The 16376-nt window shown below is 44.3% G+C and overlaps 1 protein-coding gene across 1 annotated transcript in view; it reads right to left on the minus strand.

Annotated features, from left to right (window-relative positions):
- Positions 1–9354, minus strand: part of erf (Ets2 repressor factor) — a 34510-nt gene extending 25156 nt beyond the window's left edge. The window contains exon 1 of the mRNA XM_054763884.1: positions 8701–9354. Coding sequence (XP_054619859.1) covers positions 8701–8722 — 22 coding nt within the window. The 5' untranslated portion in view covers positions 8723–9354. The remainder of the gene's footprint in view (positions 1–8700) is intronic.
- Positions 9355–16376: the final 7022 nt, after the last annotated feature.

Genomic DNA, 16376 nt, shown 5'->3' on the forward strand with positions numbered 1-16376 from the left:
CTTCTTGTTATTTATGAAGTACTATTATTCTGAGTATCATAGGAAACATGACATGGAACGCAAGAAGTGAATAATATGTTCTGAACAAGATGTGGAATAGGGGGGTAGGATTAAATAAGCTTTGCTTCTTCCTATTCCTGTTGGACATGTGGAACTGTGAAAGAATGATTCATGAGATGTATTTCATTGTAAGCTTCATGTTCAAATAAACCAAACCAAACCATTTTTTATACCGCTTCTCTTCTTTAGTTGCCTTTTTTTCTTTGTCTTTGGTTTAATTGATTATGTTGTTTAACATATTTTATTTAAAAGTATATTTATTTTATTTATTCATCTTATTTTTTATTGAATTTGACATTGCAATTAAAATGTTACTCTTGAGAAATGAAAGTTTATTGTTTTGATACATGTACTCATACTATGATGCCATATATTATCAGTACAATCATGAAAAAAATAGTCTCATAAAATACTGTTGACAATAGTATCGTTTATCAGCAATAATTTGTGGGACAATTATCCAGCAAAATGTGTTTTTGTGACAGGCCTAATAGCCATCAAAATACAATTCCAAAATGAGTTTCTGAGACGTATTGGGTCGTGACTCGTGCTGTTCTACCTACCGTCCATGACCAACAACAGTGCTGGCAAATGAGGCAAATATTTGGATGGAGGTAGAGGGAATGGTTCAACTGCCAATGAAAAGTGATTATTAGACCTAATGTGTACCCACTGAAGGTGCCAGTGAGGGTGAGTGAGAAAGAGACTCCCTATCACCAAGTGTTTATTTTATTATGACTGAGTTGATATGATTATCAGTAAGCCACCATCTGTGTGGTGCAGCAGTGGGAGGAATCTAACGCAGGTTAGATTCCCAGCAGTGCATTTGAAGCTTTCTGGCACACGTTCCTCTGCATGGCACTTGTGTGTGTCAAACAAGAATATTTGCTTTTCCTTCCAGAGAGGCGCTGTGTGGTTCAGGACCGCCTGTCAGCTGTCTTTAATTCCTCACACAGCAAAGAGGCGAGCGAGGGACTTTCTCCCAGGGAGACGTCTGGCCGCGTTACTCAGCCTTTCCTCCCTGGCAGTGCCGCCGCCGCCGCCTTAATTCCCCCGTCTACGGCATTAAAGCTGGATCTTCCTGCCACTAGACTGAGCGGCTCGTGCTCGGCGTAAAAAACATTAAAAAGGCGGAGGAGGCACAGCGGCGGCGTCACCGCAGGGACGTGGCGGCACTCGCCAGCTAGGTCAGGAATATTAAAAGAGCGTGTGCGCGTTAATGCGAGACAGGCGACGCTTTCCTTGTACGTGGGGGGTCCCGGGCCTCAAATGGAGGGCGCAGCCTTCTGACTCATCAATGGTTACCTCCACCAAGGAAGTTATGTGTACATGTTTGTTAGGGGGAATTACACAAACTACTGAAGCAATTTTCACACAACTTTGTGCAGATGTGGCATAAGAAAGAACACATTATAAAGATAGGGGTGTCACCGGACAAGACGATACACAAGATTTGAACTTTACCTTTAAACAAAAGTACAATGAAAAAAATATAGATCTTTGCCAATATATTGCCATCTTTCTGCTATGGTATATCACATTGCCCTTCATGTGGCTACACTCTGTATGTATGCTAGTATGTATGTATGCTAGTGGCCCCCCTCCACCCACCGAGTCAAAGAGACTGTATGACTGACCAAAGGGCTCACTCTTGTCATGCCGTCGTTCTACGGAACAAAGATGCTGAAAGCAATGCACAGAGTGAACTCTCTTCCTGCCAGACACGCATTGCACATGGCAACATATTGATGATCCGCTTCATTTTCATTTATTTATTTATCATCGTCCCAGGCCTAGTACCCATAAGATTTTGTGACACTCTAATTATAGGCGCTGCAATTTGGTGTTGATGCAAATGGCTTTCCGTTGATGACTGGAGCGTTCATCTCATTTGGAAGCCCTTCTCTCCGTGCTCATGTGATGCGGAGCGTTGCAAGAGCTGATAAAGTCAGAGCGCAAAGGTGAAAAAGTCGCCTTTATGGTGCTTTGACAGTGCTGACCTGATCAAACCGTGCCAGCTCTTATCACCAATACAATTTACGAGCCACCTTTGAAGCGGCCAACGAGTCTAGTTGGAAGCCGACGAAGTTTTTTGAGTCTTCTCCAGGGTGCGTGATGGGATTGGAACGATTAATCAAACTGCTGATCAAAAGAGTTAGCAGCTGCACTTTGGCGATAAATCAATCACTTGAAGCCATTAGCGGCTTTGCCCCCCACCCCCACCCCACACACACACACTAGTCACTAATAAATAAATGCCTTCTCCTGCCGGTGTGCAGGAAAGCACATGTTTGTCGTGTGAAATGCGTGACATCAAACACACACCTGTAGAACGCAGAGACAAGTCAGGGCGAAGACGAGAGAGGGAACACACGCATGGGAGGGGAACAGACGAGAACCACGTCGTCTCAGACAAAACACAGGAAAACCTTCCCTTGGCGTCCCGAGTGGTTTAGTCAAAACATGACGTCAGCGTTAGGAAGGTTGGGACGGCAAGATGAGCGCACCGTGCGATGGGATGATGCTCTACTACTCGTATGAACAAGAATACACTCTGTGGACAGCCTTTAGTAAGATGGATTTACACTCACAAGGTCAGACTGTTACATTCTGGACAATCCAAGGACGAACGCCGGAGTGAAAGTGAGATTGTTTATCAGGCAGGAATTCTTATGAGAATCATTTTACTCATTGAGAGAAAATTCCTAACAGGCTGCAGTTATGTGGAACACAACCTTGCCAACAGTTTGTCACGGTCTGTTTACAAAGTAGATAACCACACTTTACAGTTGGAACACTCGTCACTTCCAAAGACTACCTAGCCCAACTTTTGGAATCACATTTTTTTTCCATTGTTTGCTTTTTATTTTTAAATGTATTTAATTAACAAAGGAAAAAAAACAAGCCCAACTCCACTCCAAAAAAAATAGACATTTACAAAGAACAACTGAGAAGACATACACTACAAACTAGAGTTAAACAATATCTTTTTTTCCAAACTGATACCAATAACTTTATGCTTCTCCAGACCGATGTGCAACCAATAACTGATCACTACTACGAGGAGAACCACAGTATGGGGGGGAGGTGCCACCTGCTGTGGCCCATAGATACAGTATATGTAGACACATACGGTATATACACATACACACCTGCATGAGGATCATTAAACTAAAGAAACTAAAATGAAAATGTACAAAATAGGAGGAATACAAATACAAAGTCGGACAAAATACAAAGTTATTTCAAAAACGATATAATTACTATTGTTGTGTTACATTTACTGGCTAATTGCCTACCGATTGAGAGACAGATTATTTGCTATTCACCCCCTGGCTTGATTTATTGATGATCTTGACAGGCCGGCACGCACCCAATCGTGATTACGGCGTCCGTGAGAGGATGAAAGCTGAATGAGAATAGTTGCGCTGACACTTCCCCGTGGAAACGATAACAAGCAGAGCATTGGTGCATGGAAACAAGCTGATGATGGTCGACCCGAGCGGCATGTCTTTAGATGGCAAAAGTATCGGCCGAGTGGACTTGCAGCGTGAAAATCAAAGCAAAGACTGAAATGGAGGTTTATGACACAGCAACATCGTCAGCCGTGTTTACTGTGGGATGGTATAGAAAAGCAATATTTGCAAAGCAGGTGCTGTGCCAGCAAGTGTACACCACGCTCAGGACCCGGTCTCAGATGGATCAACCCGATGCAACAGCCGCAAAACCCAAACCGCTTTTTATTTTCTTCTCTTCCCCCATTCCGCTGCCAGCTCCTCTGCTGGGCGGTGGTCGCTGGTGAGAAAGTCAATTGACTTGGAATCCACCTCACTTTTTCCCCGCTGCAGACTTTCCACTCGCATGCCGCTGCCAACAGATGCCACAGTTGGAACGTTTGAATGCCGCCATTTAGAAAGAAAAATCTAACGTTCTGGATCTCTCTAATTACGAGCGCTGGCAGGCCCGGTCCACTTGAACTATGTGAGGTTCTGGTTGGGGGGGGTTTGAGTGTGTGTGCGGCAGAGGATCCCACCTGGAGAGGAGTGGTCCTCTGGCTCGCCGTGTGTCAGAGATCACAGTCATAACAGCGTTTTTCGCTTAGCATGACTCCAGTCAAAACACAAGCACCCGTCTGCCTCTCAGGTGCATTTTCCTGCAGAAACTTCTCCAAGAACCCAACCAGCTTCACTTCTCGTGTACCTCATAATGTGGTCGTATGGTGTGTTTGAAAAAACAAGCTCACAATGGGCCTTTTGGGTGTTAAAAGCTAAACACACACACGTACATCATATACATGTCAATCAGCACTCTGGGGCGCTGCTGTTTGTTTGGCCAGCAAGTCCCAGCTTGTGTGGGACCTCCCTCCTATTCTCTCTTCTCATGCACGGGTCACCAGAGCCACTGTATACACACAACCACACTTCCAGGAAAAGGGGCCTGCCGCTGTGCGGAGCTCAGGCATCCACAGCGGTGTTGACCTGCGCGGCCACTCCACCAGCCTCCAGAGACATGCTGACGTCACTCGGTGGCGGTTTTTCCGCCTTTTTTGTTGTCCAGACTCGGCTGGGTTGCAAGCAGGAATGTCATAGTTGGTGTCAGCGAACAAATGCATGATTGGGGGGGGGGCAACCACGGGGGAAGATACATGCTGTTGCCAAGTGTCATTAGTATGCCTGTTTATTGATCCAATAGCAGCATTACAGGACAACATGAGGTCTAAATCAGGATAATATTGATTATTAGTAGAGGGTAGGGGTGTCACAAGATCTTGCAAGATTAAAATGTGACTTGTTCAGAAAAAAAAATGTGGACGACAATAGGCCTGGAATGATGACGAATGAATGAATCGCACAATAAATTAAAATGAAGTGGATCATCAATATGTTGCCATGTGCATGCATGTCTGGAAGGAAGAGGGTTCACTCTGCACCGCTTGTTCTCGTAGACCCAATCCCGTGTATCGTCTCGTCTTGAGAGTGTCTCGTCGACACCCCCATTTATTCATACTGAATCCTGCTTTGCGGAAATTCACTTATCACGGTCGCGTCTGGAACCCATTATGCGCCATAAAAGAGGTCTGACTGTACATTGCGTTAAGAAGCAGAGTTAGGATGCCATCTACTGTTCAGAGTTGGAAGGACAGGCTACGCAGACAGTCCCATTACAATGTGTTTGGGAGTGAGGGTGAACGGATGGTGCCAAAGTGCAAAATCGGGAAAAAAAGGCACTGCCAAATGTGTGGCTGTCCAAAATGATTTGTGGCGGTTAGGGGTGTTATGAGACAGGACAATACACAATATTGGGTCTAGGAGAACAACACGAGACATTCATTTTTTTTAACATTAATTTTAAGAAAATGTATTGCAATCTACTAATTTTACTTCCACAACATTACACTCACGCAAATACAAAATAACTCCACCTCTTTAAAGAAGGTGATGAGCCTATAGACAAGCACGTTTCCAACAAATTGGCCTCCTCCTTGTGAGATTCTTCAACAAATGGTTGTCCTACAGAGCAATTTGGTCAAACACTTGCATTATGAGCATGTTAGAAGTCATAGGGAGCCAAAGTCACCAACATATGGCAACACACACAAACACATAAATACACGGAAGGTGATTAACAGCAGCCCTGCCCTGGCCAGACTTAACGCTCGCTAATTGCTCATGTATGGCCCCTTTCACCCAGCTCACACACACGCGCACACACGCACCAAAGCTGACTGTCGGTGACGTCATACGTGTTGATACAAGGAGCAACACAAATGGAAAATTGGACTTGCCGGGGGCCAGACGGACGACTTCCTGATAGGAAGAGAGCGCCATTCTGACCCATTTATGTATACCCCTACACACACACACACACACACACAGGAAACACACACAAAAGGCCTGTGTGTGTCATGTGGACAACACAACAGCGGTGAAAATGGATGCTTGGTGTGGTGGCGTAAGCCGTGGAAAGCTGTGCACAATACGCAACAAACAATCTTTCATTACAAGGCACCAAAAATACGTCACCACATGAGACGTGCACTCACACACCACCCAGTGGAAACACAAACACCGCTCACATGCGCTGGGAATATGACACAAAGTCTTACGCCTATCCTAAGTTGGCCCCTGAGCTCTGAAGTCTAACCTGTGGCACCGGTGGCGACGTCATTGGTAGAAAAAACACATGGAAAAAGTCAATGGTAGGGGTGTCACAAGATCTCGCAAGACTAAATCATGGCAAGATGTCTCGTTGAGGAAACCCTGCCTTGTGGGCGTCTCAATATATTGCCATGTGCATGCGTGTCTGGAAGAGGATTCACTCTGGGCATTGCTTTCGCTTATTCCACAGAACAACGGCATGAATGGAGTGAGCCCTTTGCCAGTCTCTGTCTCAGTGGGTAGAGGCGGGGTAGTGCGCAGCTGGTGTATCGTCCCGTCTCGCGAACAGATGGTCTCATGACACCCCTGCTTAACAGGTAACGTTTTTGGTGCTTAATGAATACAGACTCGGGCACCTGTAACAAGTGCTTGAATGTGATATTGTGCAGGTAACATCTCTGCTGCTCACCAACACACACTTCCTCATCATCCACCAATCACAGTCGTGCTTGAAGTACTGTAAAATCTTGCAATTTCTTGCACATTCTCTGTGCTGTGTAGTGTTGCTGTTACAGTTTCCCTTTACATTATTAAAGTACAGTGATCCCTCGTTTATCCCTGTTAATTGGTGATAAGTGAATTCCGCAAAGTAGGATTCCTTATTCGTAAATGGCATTTTTTGTAGTTAGAGCATAGGAAACCTGTTTATGAATTAAATACACTTTAACATGATTAGAGCCCTCTGGACATGAAATAACACCCCTATAGTCACCTTTACACTCCTATTACTCAATATCATAGATATAATAAAACAAAATAAGCCATTTAAGGCATAAATAAAACTGTGTAGACCGCACGGTGGCCTAGTGGTTAGTATGTTGGCAACACAGTCAGGAGATGGGTTCGAATCTCCATTGAGCATCTCTGTGTGGAGGCTGCATATTCTCCCCGTGCGTAAGTGGAGTTTTCTCCGGGTAGCCAGGCTTCCTCCCACATTCCAAAAACATGCATGGCGACTAAACTGTCCATAGGTATGAGTGTGAGAGTGAATGGTTGTTTGTGTACATGTGCCTTGCCATTGACTGGCGACCAGTCCAGAGTGTACTCCGCCTCTTGCTCAAAGTCAGCTGGGATAGGCTCCAGCATACGATGAAAATATATTTCAACATATTTTTATATTGTGCAATCTACTAATTTCATTTCCACGACATTACACTCTTCTGCACTCTGTGTGTACGCTAGCGGCCCCGCCTTCGCCCACTGAAATAAAGGGGTTTTATGACAAAAGGGCTCCCTCCGCTCGCGCTGTTGTTTTATGGAACAAACCTGCCAAGAGTGAATCCTCTTCCTGCCTGTTTGGAGGAAAACAGACACGCATGCACATGGCAATATACTGATTTACCGAGCTCCCTTTCATTTACTGTGTGATTATTAGGGGTGTCACAAGATCCCGCGAGATTAAAACGTGACAAGATTTCTGGTGGGACAATAATAGATAAATTAATCACACAGTAAATGAACATGAAGTGGATATTCAATATGTTTCTGATTTGGCATGGGCATTGGGATCGTTTGTAAATGACACCCATCCCTACTGTAAAGCTGAAAGGCATTTGGCAGGGAACAAAAGAAATGGTAAATATTTGCTGATAGTTGAGGAGACAAAAAGTTGAGCCGTGGTCCGCTGATGGTGTCTATCAGGGTTCTTATCCCAGCAGGGGTGATCTAATCAGGATTTTCTGGCCTATCATCTCCCACTCTTGTACCGTACTGGTGATATGGAATGTGATCGCCTGCAGGAGCGAAACTTTGTGTGCTTTAAAAATGAAACCGTGACTAATTCCTTCAAGCTTCTTTGACGAGCAGCTCGGTGAGACTCGGCAAACCCAAACCACACTTTGTACACAAAATGAATCCAAAAGTGCTTCCTGGTTTGTCACACTGCAAACAATCCATCCAAGAGGCCACAATATTATTTTTGTTTGTTTACGAGCTGCTGCGGTGAGAAGGTGGTTCTGGTCCAAACATGCATGTGCTGACTTTTTTTTATTTGGGGGGGGGGGGGGATTATTTAAAAAAATTAAAATACCTGCATTTGTTTGACTTTCATTCGGCGTGCACTACTTCCCGATTAGATGTTTTCGTGTGCAAAAAAGCAAGTTAAAGCTTGAAATGAAATGAGCACAATGGGCCAACTTGACTCCAACACCAAGGATTGTCGTTTTTCCACTAAAGCGCCTCAGGCAAGTCAAAGTTCATGCAAATTTAAAAAAAAAGGATGAATTCTGCCTCTCCGGTTCCCACAACAGTCACAACTCCTCCGTTGGGGGTAGATAAACATCAGGAGATGTTCCGATGGAGGCACTCGGGCAGGCGTCATGGTTTGGTGCCACTTTCCCTGAAGTTGGAGCGTGTTAGCGCATAGCGTGCTAGTCGCTAGCCGCAGAGAGCTGCGCTGTTGTTGATGCCCATCTTCTCCAAACACCGCCTCAACGTATTAAAAAGAGCGTTTAAAGTTTAAAGTAAGGAGTCATAAACTCACCGGTGTCCGCCGGGGTCTTCATCGTGGCCGTCGGGGACTTTGTTTTCTCACTTTTGCCGTCGAGTGCTAACTTTGGAGCTGCCTAGCGTGTTAGCTTGTTAGCACAGTCGGTTCTCCCCGTGTTTGAAGAGAACAAGTTGTCTTCTTCTTTTCTTTTGGAGTCCGACGCCTATCACTGTGTGTCACTCTGTGCTTGCGACACACAAACAAAAACTTTCAGAGTTGCTTTAAGTTTGTTTTCCGCGGGGTTTGTTTCCCTCGGTGCGCAAAAGTTGCTCGGCGACTCCGCGGGGGAATCCAAGCAGCCCGGCTGGGAATGGCGCAGGCCGAAGTTGGGAGGGGAAGAGTGTGTGCTCGGTGGAGCAAAGGAACGGAGTCTAGAATTTCATCCTGCTGGTTGGAACCACGTCGCATGGTCGAGTTGTGCTCCACATCACCAGCATGGTCTTCTTCCTCTCCGCCTGGAGTGCAAAGGCGGCGCTGCTCGGAGGAACAAAAGTCGCCGAGCCAACTCTCTCTTCTTTCTCTGCGCCTTTCTCCGGCTCGCACTTTTTCTTTTTCCACTCGCCCGCTGGATATCCCTCCTCTGCTGTCGGGGTGTCGTGTTTCGCTCTCCCCTCCTGCCACACGGGGCCGCCCACGCTCACCCACGGAGGGAGGGAGCGGGGGAGAAACTCAACGCCCACTTGATGCTGAAGCGCGTCTGTACCGTCAGGGTGGAAGATTCTGCAAATGTTGGTATCCATCCGATACCGAGTAGATACAGCAACAGTATTACCGATACTTAACGGATTTTGTCTTTCATTTGTTGATCATGATTACAACCGGAATAAAACACTGGACAACGATTTTAGGTAACTAAAAAACGTATTTGTGAACGATTTAACAATAATATTCTGTACAAATACAACAATATAAGAAACATTTGTTTGCAAGGATTGCCTTTTATTACCAGTGTTGGGTAAATTAATTAAAAAAAATGCTAATAAATAAGCACTTTACCCAAAAATGCATTTGAAATAGTAATGAAGCTACTCCTTCATAAATGTACATTAATACCTTGCCAACTTTGCACTTCAAATGTTGTTTTTTCCAAAATATATGAATAAATCATGCTCATTCATGATTGAATGTGGCCTATTATTAGTCAAAAACCGTACACATGTTTTTTAAAGTATGTATTTTTTGGCCTAAATTGGGCATTTTCAAGCATAAAATGTCTAAATGAAGTAAAATACAGTAGACGTCCTACAACGTAAATAATCCGTTCCGAGAACCTTTATGTTAAAGGGTTTTTATGTTATACCAAGCGTAAAATACATGTAAATAGCCTAATCCGTTCCAAGATCTTCCCAATCTCACCCCTTTGGCACTTCAAAATATTCAAAGTCCACCAAATATGGTGGGAAAATATAAGAAAACGTTAGCATAAACATAGTAGAGTAACATTCCAATATAAAATAAGGTAATAAATAAGATTACTGTAAATGAATAAAACTGAAAAACAAAAACAATCCTACCGTTCACGAGATGTCTTGATCAGGAGCGCAAGTGGAGTCAGGAAGGAGGAGGAGGAGGAGGACTAGGCTGAGTCGAAACGCGACTCAAAGAGTCTAAGAGTCAGCTGGTCTGACAGACAAACACACACACTACACGATAATGCTGTGTGCTAAATTTTAATTTGTAACTGAACTTAATTGTTTAAGTTGGTTTAATGGCGACTACGAAGAGGAAGGAGGTTGAAGGGAGAATCCTGTCTCTCACACAAACTCACGTACCTGCTGTATAACTCAGCCAATGAGATGAGAGCGTAGGCGGTACCCCGATAATCAGCCAATGAGAGCGTAAAGCGTCAGAAGGCGTCACCAAGTGTTAGTCTGAACTTGCTTTATGTTATATGGAATTTTTTCTGTAATACGAAGCAAAAACTTTTCATAAGTTCTTTACGTTCAGTGGAATTTACGTAAAAGGAGGTTTATGTTATGCGAGGTACTACTGTACAAATATAAGTTATTCGGAAGACATTCAAAGAGGTTGTGATGATATGTAGTATTTTACACTGGTCACTAGGTGGCAGTAATGTTACTGTAAAGTTGGGTAAGACACACAAGCACCAGACTTGATTGCCAAAACAAGAGGCTTTTATTGCAAGTTTCTCAACGAAGCACGCACACACGCCACACGCACACACTCATAACTATATTTATTTATTTATTCATGCATTCATTCATTCGTGTTTTTGTCTCTTCTGTTGTTGTTGCTTAATTTATTGGTATTTATGTTTCTTATGTTCTTATTCATTTTCTTGTGTTTTCTTTCTTAGAATGAACAGAATAAGAATTTCATTGCATAGCAGAACCACCGGTTTTACTGTGCACATGACAATAAAACTCTTCGATCTTGAATGATCCCACAGCAGGCACAATAATGCCTAATAAACACCCATAATAAAAACACAGCAAGCAAAAACTCAACTCTGAAACCTGGACGTCACATCCTGTGTGCCCCCACACTCAGCTCCACTCACACTGGAACACATTTAGAGCAACGTCCACGAGCACAAGCCTTTTTTCTTTTTACGTCTCCTGTATTGGGTAATAGGAGTGTGAAGGTGACTATAGGGGTGTTATTTCATGTCTAGAGGGCTCTAATCATGTTTTAAAAAAGTATTTAGAAGGTCTTAATCAGATTTTTTAATGCTATAACTACAAAAATCTTCCATTTAATTTGTGGAACTGGACTTATCACTGCTGTGATTGGCTGGCGACCAGTCCAGGGTGTACCCTGCCTCTCGCCCAAAGTCAGCTTGGTTAGGCTCCAGCATGCCCCCACGACCCTAATGAGGATAAGCGGCATAGAAAATGGATGGATGGATGGACTTATCACTGTTAGGTCTGGATCCGATTAACTGTGATAAATGAGGGATTACTGTATTCCCTTTCATTACCAATGCTGGGAAAACTACTTTAAAAAATAATTACTTGTATAGTTACCCCTCCCAAAAGAAAAGAATTAGTAACAAAATTACTAGAGATGCACAATTTCTGTTTTTTTCAAATGGATACCGATAACTTTGTCCTTCTCAAGACCGACATGGTACAGGTCACTTTTTTTATACCTACTTTTTTATTTAGATGGAAGTGTAGTTGGTGCACTCCTGGAGGTAAGAAGGACGGGACCAAATTAGGATTTGACCAACTGTACCTGTTGATTTGTCTTAATCATGACTACTAGTACATCACTACTACCAGGAGAACCAGCGTGTAGAGGGGGAGGAGCCACCTGCTGTGGCCCAGCAAGGTGCACTGTATTCAGGCACACGCTCAGAGCAGCTGGTGTGACGCCATGGAGGTCTCTGGCAAACCGCGGTGCTGGCGTTTCAAGTGGCTGATAAGGTTTTTTGTGTGCTCCATGGTTTTTTTTCCCCCTCGTAGAGCATTTGGTGCGACGTCCTTCCTCTTAAAGTCATTGGGCCTCATTCACGAACATCTTCTTAAAAGTCTTCTTAAGAAGTGTACTTAAGAAGGCGCGGGTTGGAAACTGTGCCGCATTCACGACACGTTCTTAAGTAGGGATAATCGTTCGCACCGGTGTTCTTAGGTTGATGAATGCCAACTGCGATGCCCGTGCATGTGAGGCCTAATTTGCATAGGTCACCGCCTATTATTTCCCATACAAGGTAAAAAATGTGCGGTGCGCAACAGGCAGCTGGAGGCGGAGATGGCAAAGCGCAAGGACAAGACTGAGGAGCAGCTGGACAACAAACAAAAGAAAAAGTTAAATTCTACTGAAATAGAGGTGCTTTTACAAGGAGTGAGCGAACACAAGACCACCTTATTTTCACGTGTATCCACCGGTCATCAGGCCATCCAAAAAGAGTCGGCATGGAGCACCATTGCAGGAAACATAAATGCCGTTTCCACGGAGAAACGCACCACCGCAGAGGTTAAAAAGAAGTGTTTTGACTTAAAATAGACTAAAAAAAAAAGATTGGACTGCACCAGAGGGATCTGGAGGAAACGGGAGGTGGGCCATCAATCAGAAACCAAACCATTTCAGAATCTCTAGAAAATATTTCCACAATCATGATGGAAAAATAAAGTCAAAATACATAGTTTGTGTGTGACAATGTATTTTTTATGTGGTCACATTTGATTAGACGCTGCCTAATTAATACAGCAGCCCCGTGCTCTGGCTCAAGACGTGGCTGGGGGCGCATGTCGTTATCTGGGGGTGCTACGTGCGCAATAGACACACCACGTTTCATTGCGATGTTATTCTGATGATCCTGCACACCTGCAAGAACAGAGAGGGAAGCCTGAAGCCTGAAGCGGGACATCAAATATTGGTGGCTTTCAGCAAATAAATCTAATGGTCCCTTTACATTCTCTCTCTGCGCAGCGCACGTCCAGCCAGCCTTTTTTTGGATGAATTGGGATTTGAATATATATTTATCCATGGAGTATATTTTAGTTGTTCTGATGATAAATAATTGTTGGGATATTTTATTTGCACTACATTTTTTGGGATCAGGTTGCAAAATCCATCATGAGGGCGATTGCGCATTGAAAGTGCAAGCTTTGCTTGTGCGTAAGAGTCCTCCTGAGCGTTCGTAGAATTTGTTCTTAGATCTAAGAACTGGGAGTTAAGAACACGTTTCGTGAATGCCAAAAATCTTCGTAAGAAGGCTTTAAGAACACATTTGTGCGTAAGAACGTTTCGTGAATGAGGCCCAATGTTTGTTTACAAGTCGCTCAGGGGAAGTCATGACAGGCTGTTAACGTCACAGGCTAGGGGGAAAAGGAGCGCTTGATTTGCTTTATTGGTTATTGGAGCTATTTTTCATGTTATGGGAGTGATCAGTATGACGTCATGTTTCCCTCATGCACCCTTAGAAATGACTCGTTCATAGTTTTATGATTAGTTACCAGTGGAAGTCATTATTTAGTTACTTTTTGGTAAAAACTTGGAGAAGTGAGGCTTTTTTTGTTGTTTTGATGAGCATTCCCACAAATATTCCTACTTGGACTGATTTCTAAACGTGGTAAAACCAAGAGGAAAATGTGCCCACGGTGTCAACAAAAGGCGCCTTGTGCTTCCTTTCAAACGGTCCGTTTGAGGAAACACGGACTGAAGTAACAGGCGTGAAAGTTCATTAATCCAGCCATGCAAAGGTCAATGAGTCAAAGTCTGTTTTTGGAAGTCGTCACGTACTGCAACATGCAAACAGGGGTGCAATTGGGGGACCTCCACATGCTAACAAACGTTTTATTCTTTTTTATGGATGTCCGAAAATATCGGCCCACCGATATTATTGGCCCAATATTGGCATAAAGATATAATATCATTAGATCTCGGTATTGGTTTTACCCTATAACTGCTGGCCTGTGGGCTCTCGTACTGGCCGCCGTCATCCATGCATCCAGCGCGGCCACCACGCGGAAACACCTCATTACGGAAGACAGCACCGCTGTCAGCCGCCACCCCCACCCGCATGGAGGCCCCCAAATGTGGAGATGCAATTCACGAGACAGGAGTGGAGGTAGGGGGCACCAATCAGTTTACTCTCCACTCAACTCAACAGCAAACAACTCTTTAGCTAAGCGCTAAGTGGCCAAAACAACCTCATGAGCCGCAAACGCAAGCACACTTGGTGAACATAAAAACAATATTGTGGGTCACCACAATGTGTTCATTCCACGACGGGGGATATGTGATGTTACACATATCAGTATCGGTTAATATCGGAAATTGAGAGTTGGACAATATCAGCTTATCGGCAAAAACGCCAATCTCAGACATCACCATTCTTTTTAAAATGCTTTTATTTTGCTTATTTATTGTTGTTTGTTTATCTATTGACACGTGTGAAACTCTCCTATTTCCTGATATTCACAGATAAAGTCCTTAAAATCCTCCCGGGGGTTATTATTCCCAAACGAGTGAATCATCTCAACACGTTTACTGTCACTGATAGGAACATGAAGCAACCCTTCATGTAGTTTGCAGCTTTAATACTCGGCAGCGCTGCTGTCGTCTACATTTGTTGTCACGGCGAAAAAGGTCGACACCTTCAGTAGTTTTGAAGAAAAACTATTTGTTTCCCTCTCGCCTTCTCCTCTTCTCCGCTCCAGTGGGGCAACGCCGCTTCCTTTTTCTCGGAACTGCACCGACAAGTTGGTTTTCTGCCGCCTTCCTGAATCAATCTGCACCTGCGCAGCAACATGGAATCATCCTTTGCAGGAGAAGGGAGGCGTGAGCGGGGGAAAGGATCACGACAGAACGGTAGATTACACATTTTGATGTGGGTTTAAGCACGTGGATTAAACTGTAACAGTAATACGTACTTTCCATCAAAGTGTTTGCCTAATGGCAAGTCCGCCCCTGCATGCCAAAGCAGGCCTCATGGCCGAAACCTTCATTGACACACGTGAAAAACCATGACACAAAATGATATCAGCTTCGAGGAAAAGTCTTGCGGGCATGCTCATGGTGTGGGTGGGGGCATGTTTAAAGGCTGGCGACGGCTGATGGGTTTGTTGCCCCGACGTTGCCATGGAGACCGGCCAGAGGGTCATGTGATGCCAGGAAGTGTTTACCTGCACGCGAGAGAGGCATGAAGGAAGGAAGGGACAATCAACATCTAATCTATGATCTGTCTTTCTATGTGACTCTAGGGTAGATCCGCAAGTGATGCATGAAGTGGGAGTCAGACGATGGTACGACATCACCCTCGTCACCTGTTACACCACCGCCTCCTTACTCCTCCTCTCTGACTCCTCGTCTTCCTCCTCCCTCCCACTTTGCTCCTCGCTGGCGTGCTCGCCAACGTCCCTCCTCCCTCCCTTTCCTTCCTCCTTCATCCTCCAACGCGCTCTGTCACGATCCAGCCTGTCCTGGCAGAAGAGAAAGCGTGATGCTGAACCGCCGTGGATGTTTCATCTTGTTGTTGTTGAGCACTGAGGCCATCTTTGGAAGATCGGAGCCTCGGGAAGCTTCTGAAAATGTCACATGACCACGTCCAGCGTGACTTTCCATTGTTTGGAAGTGTTCACCTCACGTGCATGAACATTTATGAGTCGCATTGTTTGGCCTCATCAAGTTCTTGTGTGTTCAGGACATGTGGCGACTAACGTTCTCAGAAGAATCAAAGAGCTTCCAGTGGTGTCTAAAGTCCATCCTGGGGGCGCCCCGACACATTCTCCTTCTCCTCCCTTCCTGTTTCCACCTCCCCTGGTGAGTTTTACGTTAGCCCTAGCTGTACCTGCTAGCCTTTTGTCATTATTTGTTTGCTGCTTTGCATTTTGGTGTGCTGCTTGTTGAGTAAAGATTCAAGAGATTCAAGATTCAAGATTCAAGAGTTGTATTGTCATGTGCACAGTAAAACAGCAGTTCTACTATGCAATGAAAATCTTATTCTGTTCATTCTCCCAAGAAAAGAAAGAAAACACAAAGAATAAGAACATAAGAAACATAAATACCAATAAATTAAGCAACAAAAAGAGAAGACACATTAATACAAATAAATAATACAAATAAATAATACAAATAAATAAATAAATAAATAGAGTGCTATGAGTGTGTGCGTGTGTTGCGTGCGGCGTGTGTGAGTGCTTTGTTGAGAAGCCTGATGGCCTGTGGGTAAAAGCTGTTTGCCAGCCTTGTGGTCCTGGACT

Source organism: Dunckerocampus dactyliophorus, chromosome 20 (genome assembly GCF_027744805.1).
Source record: "Dunckerocampus dactyliophorus isolate RoL2022-P2 chromosome 20, RoL_Ddac_1.1, whole genome shotgun sequence".
Lineage (NCBI taxonomy): Eukaryota > Metazoa > Chordata > Actinopteri > Syngnathiformes > Syngnathidae > Dunckerocampus > Dunckerocampus dactyliophorus.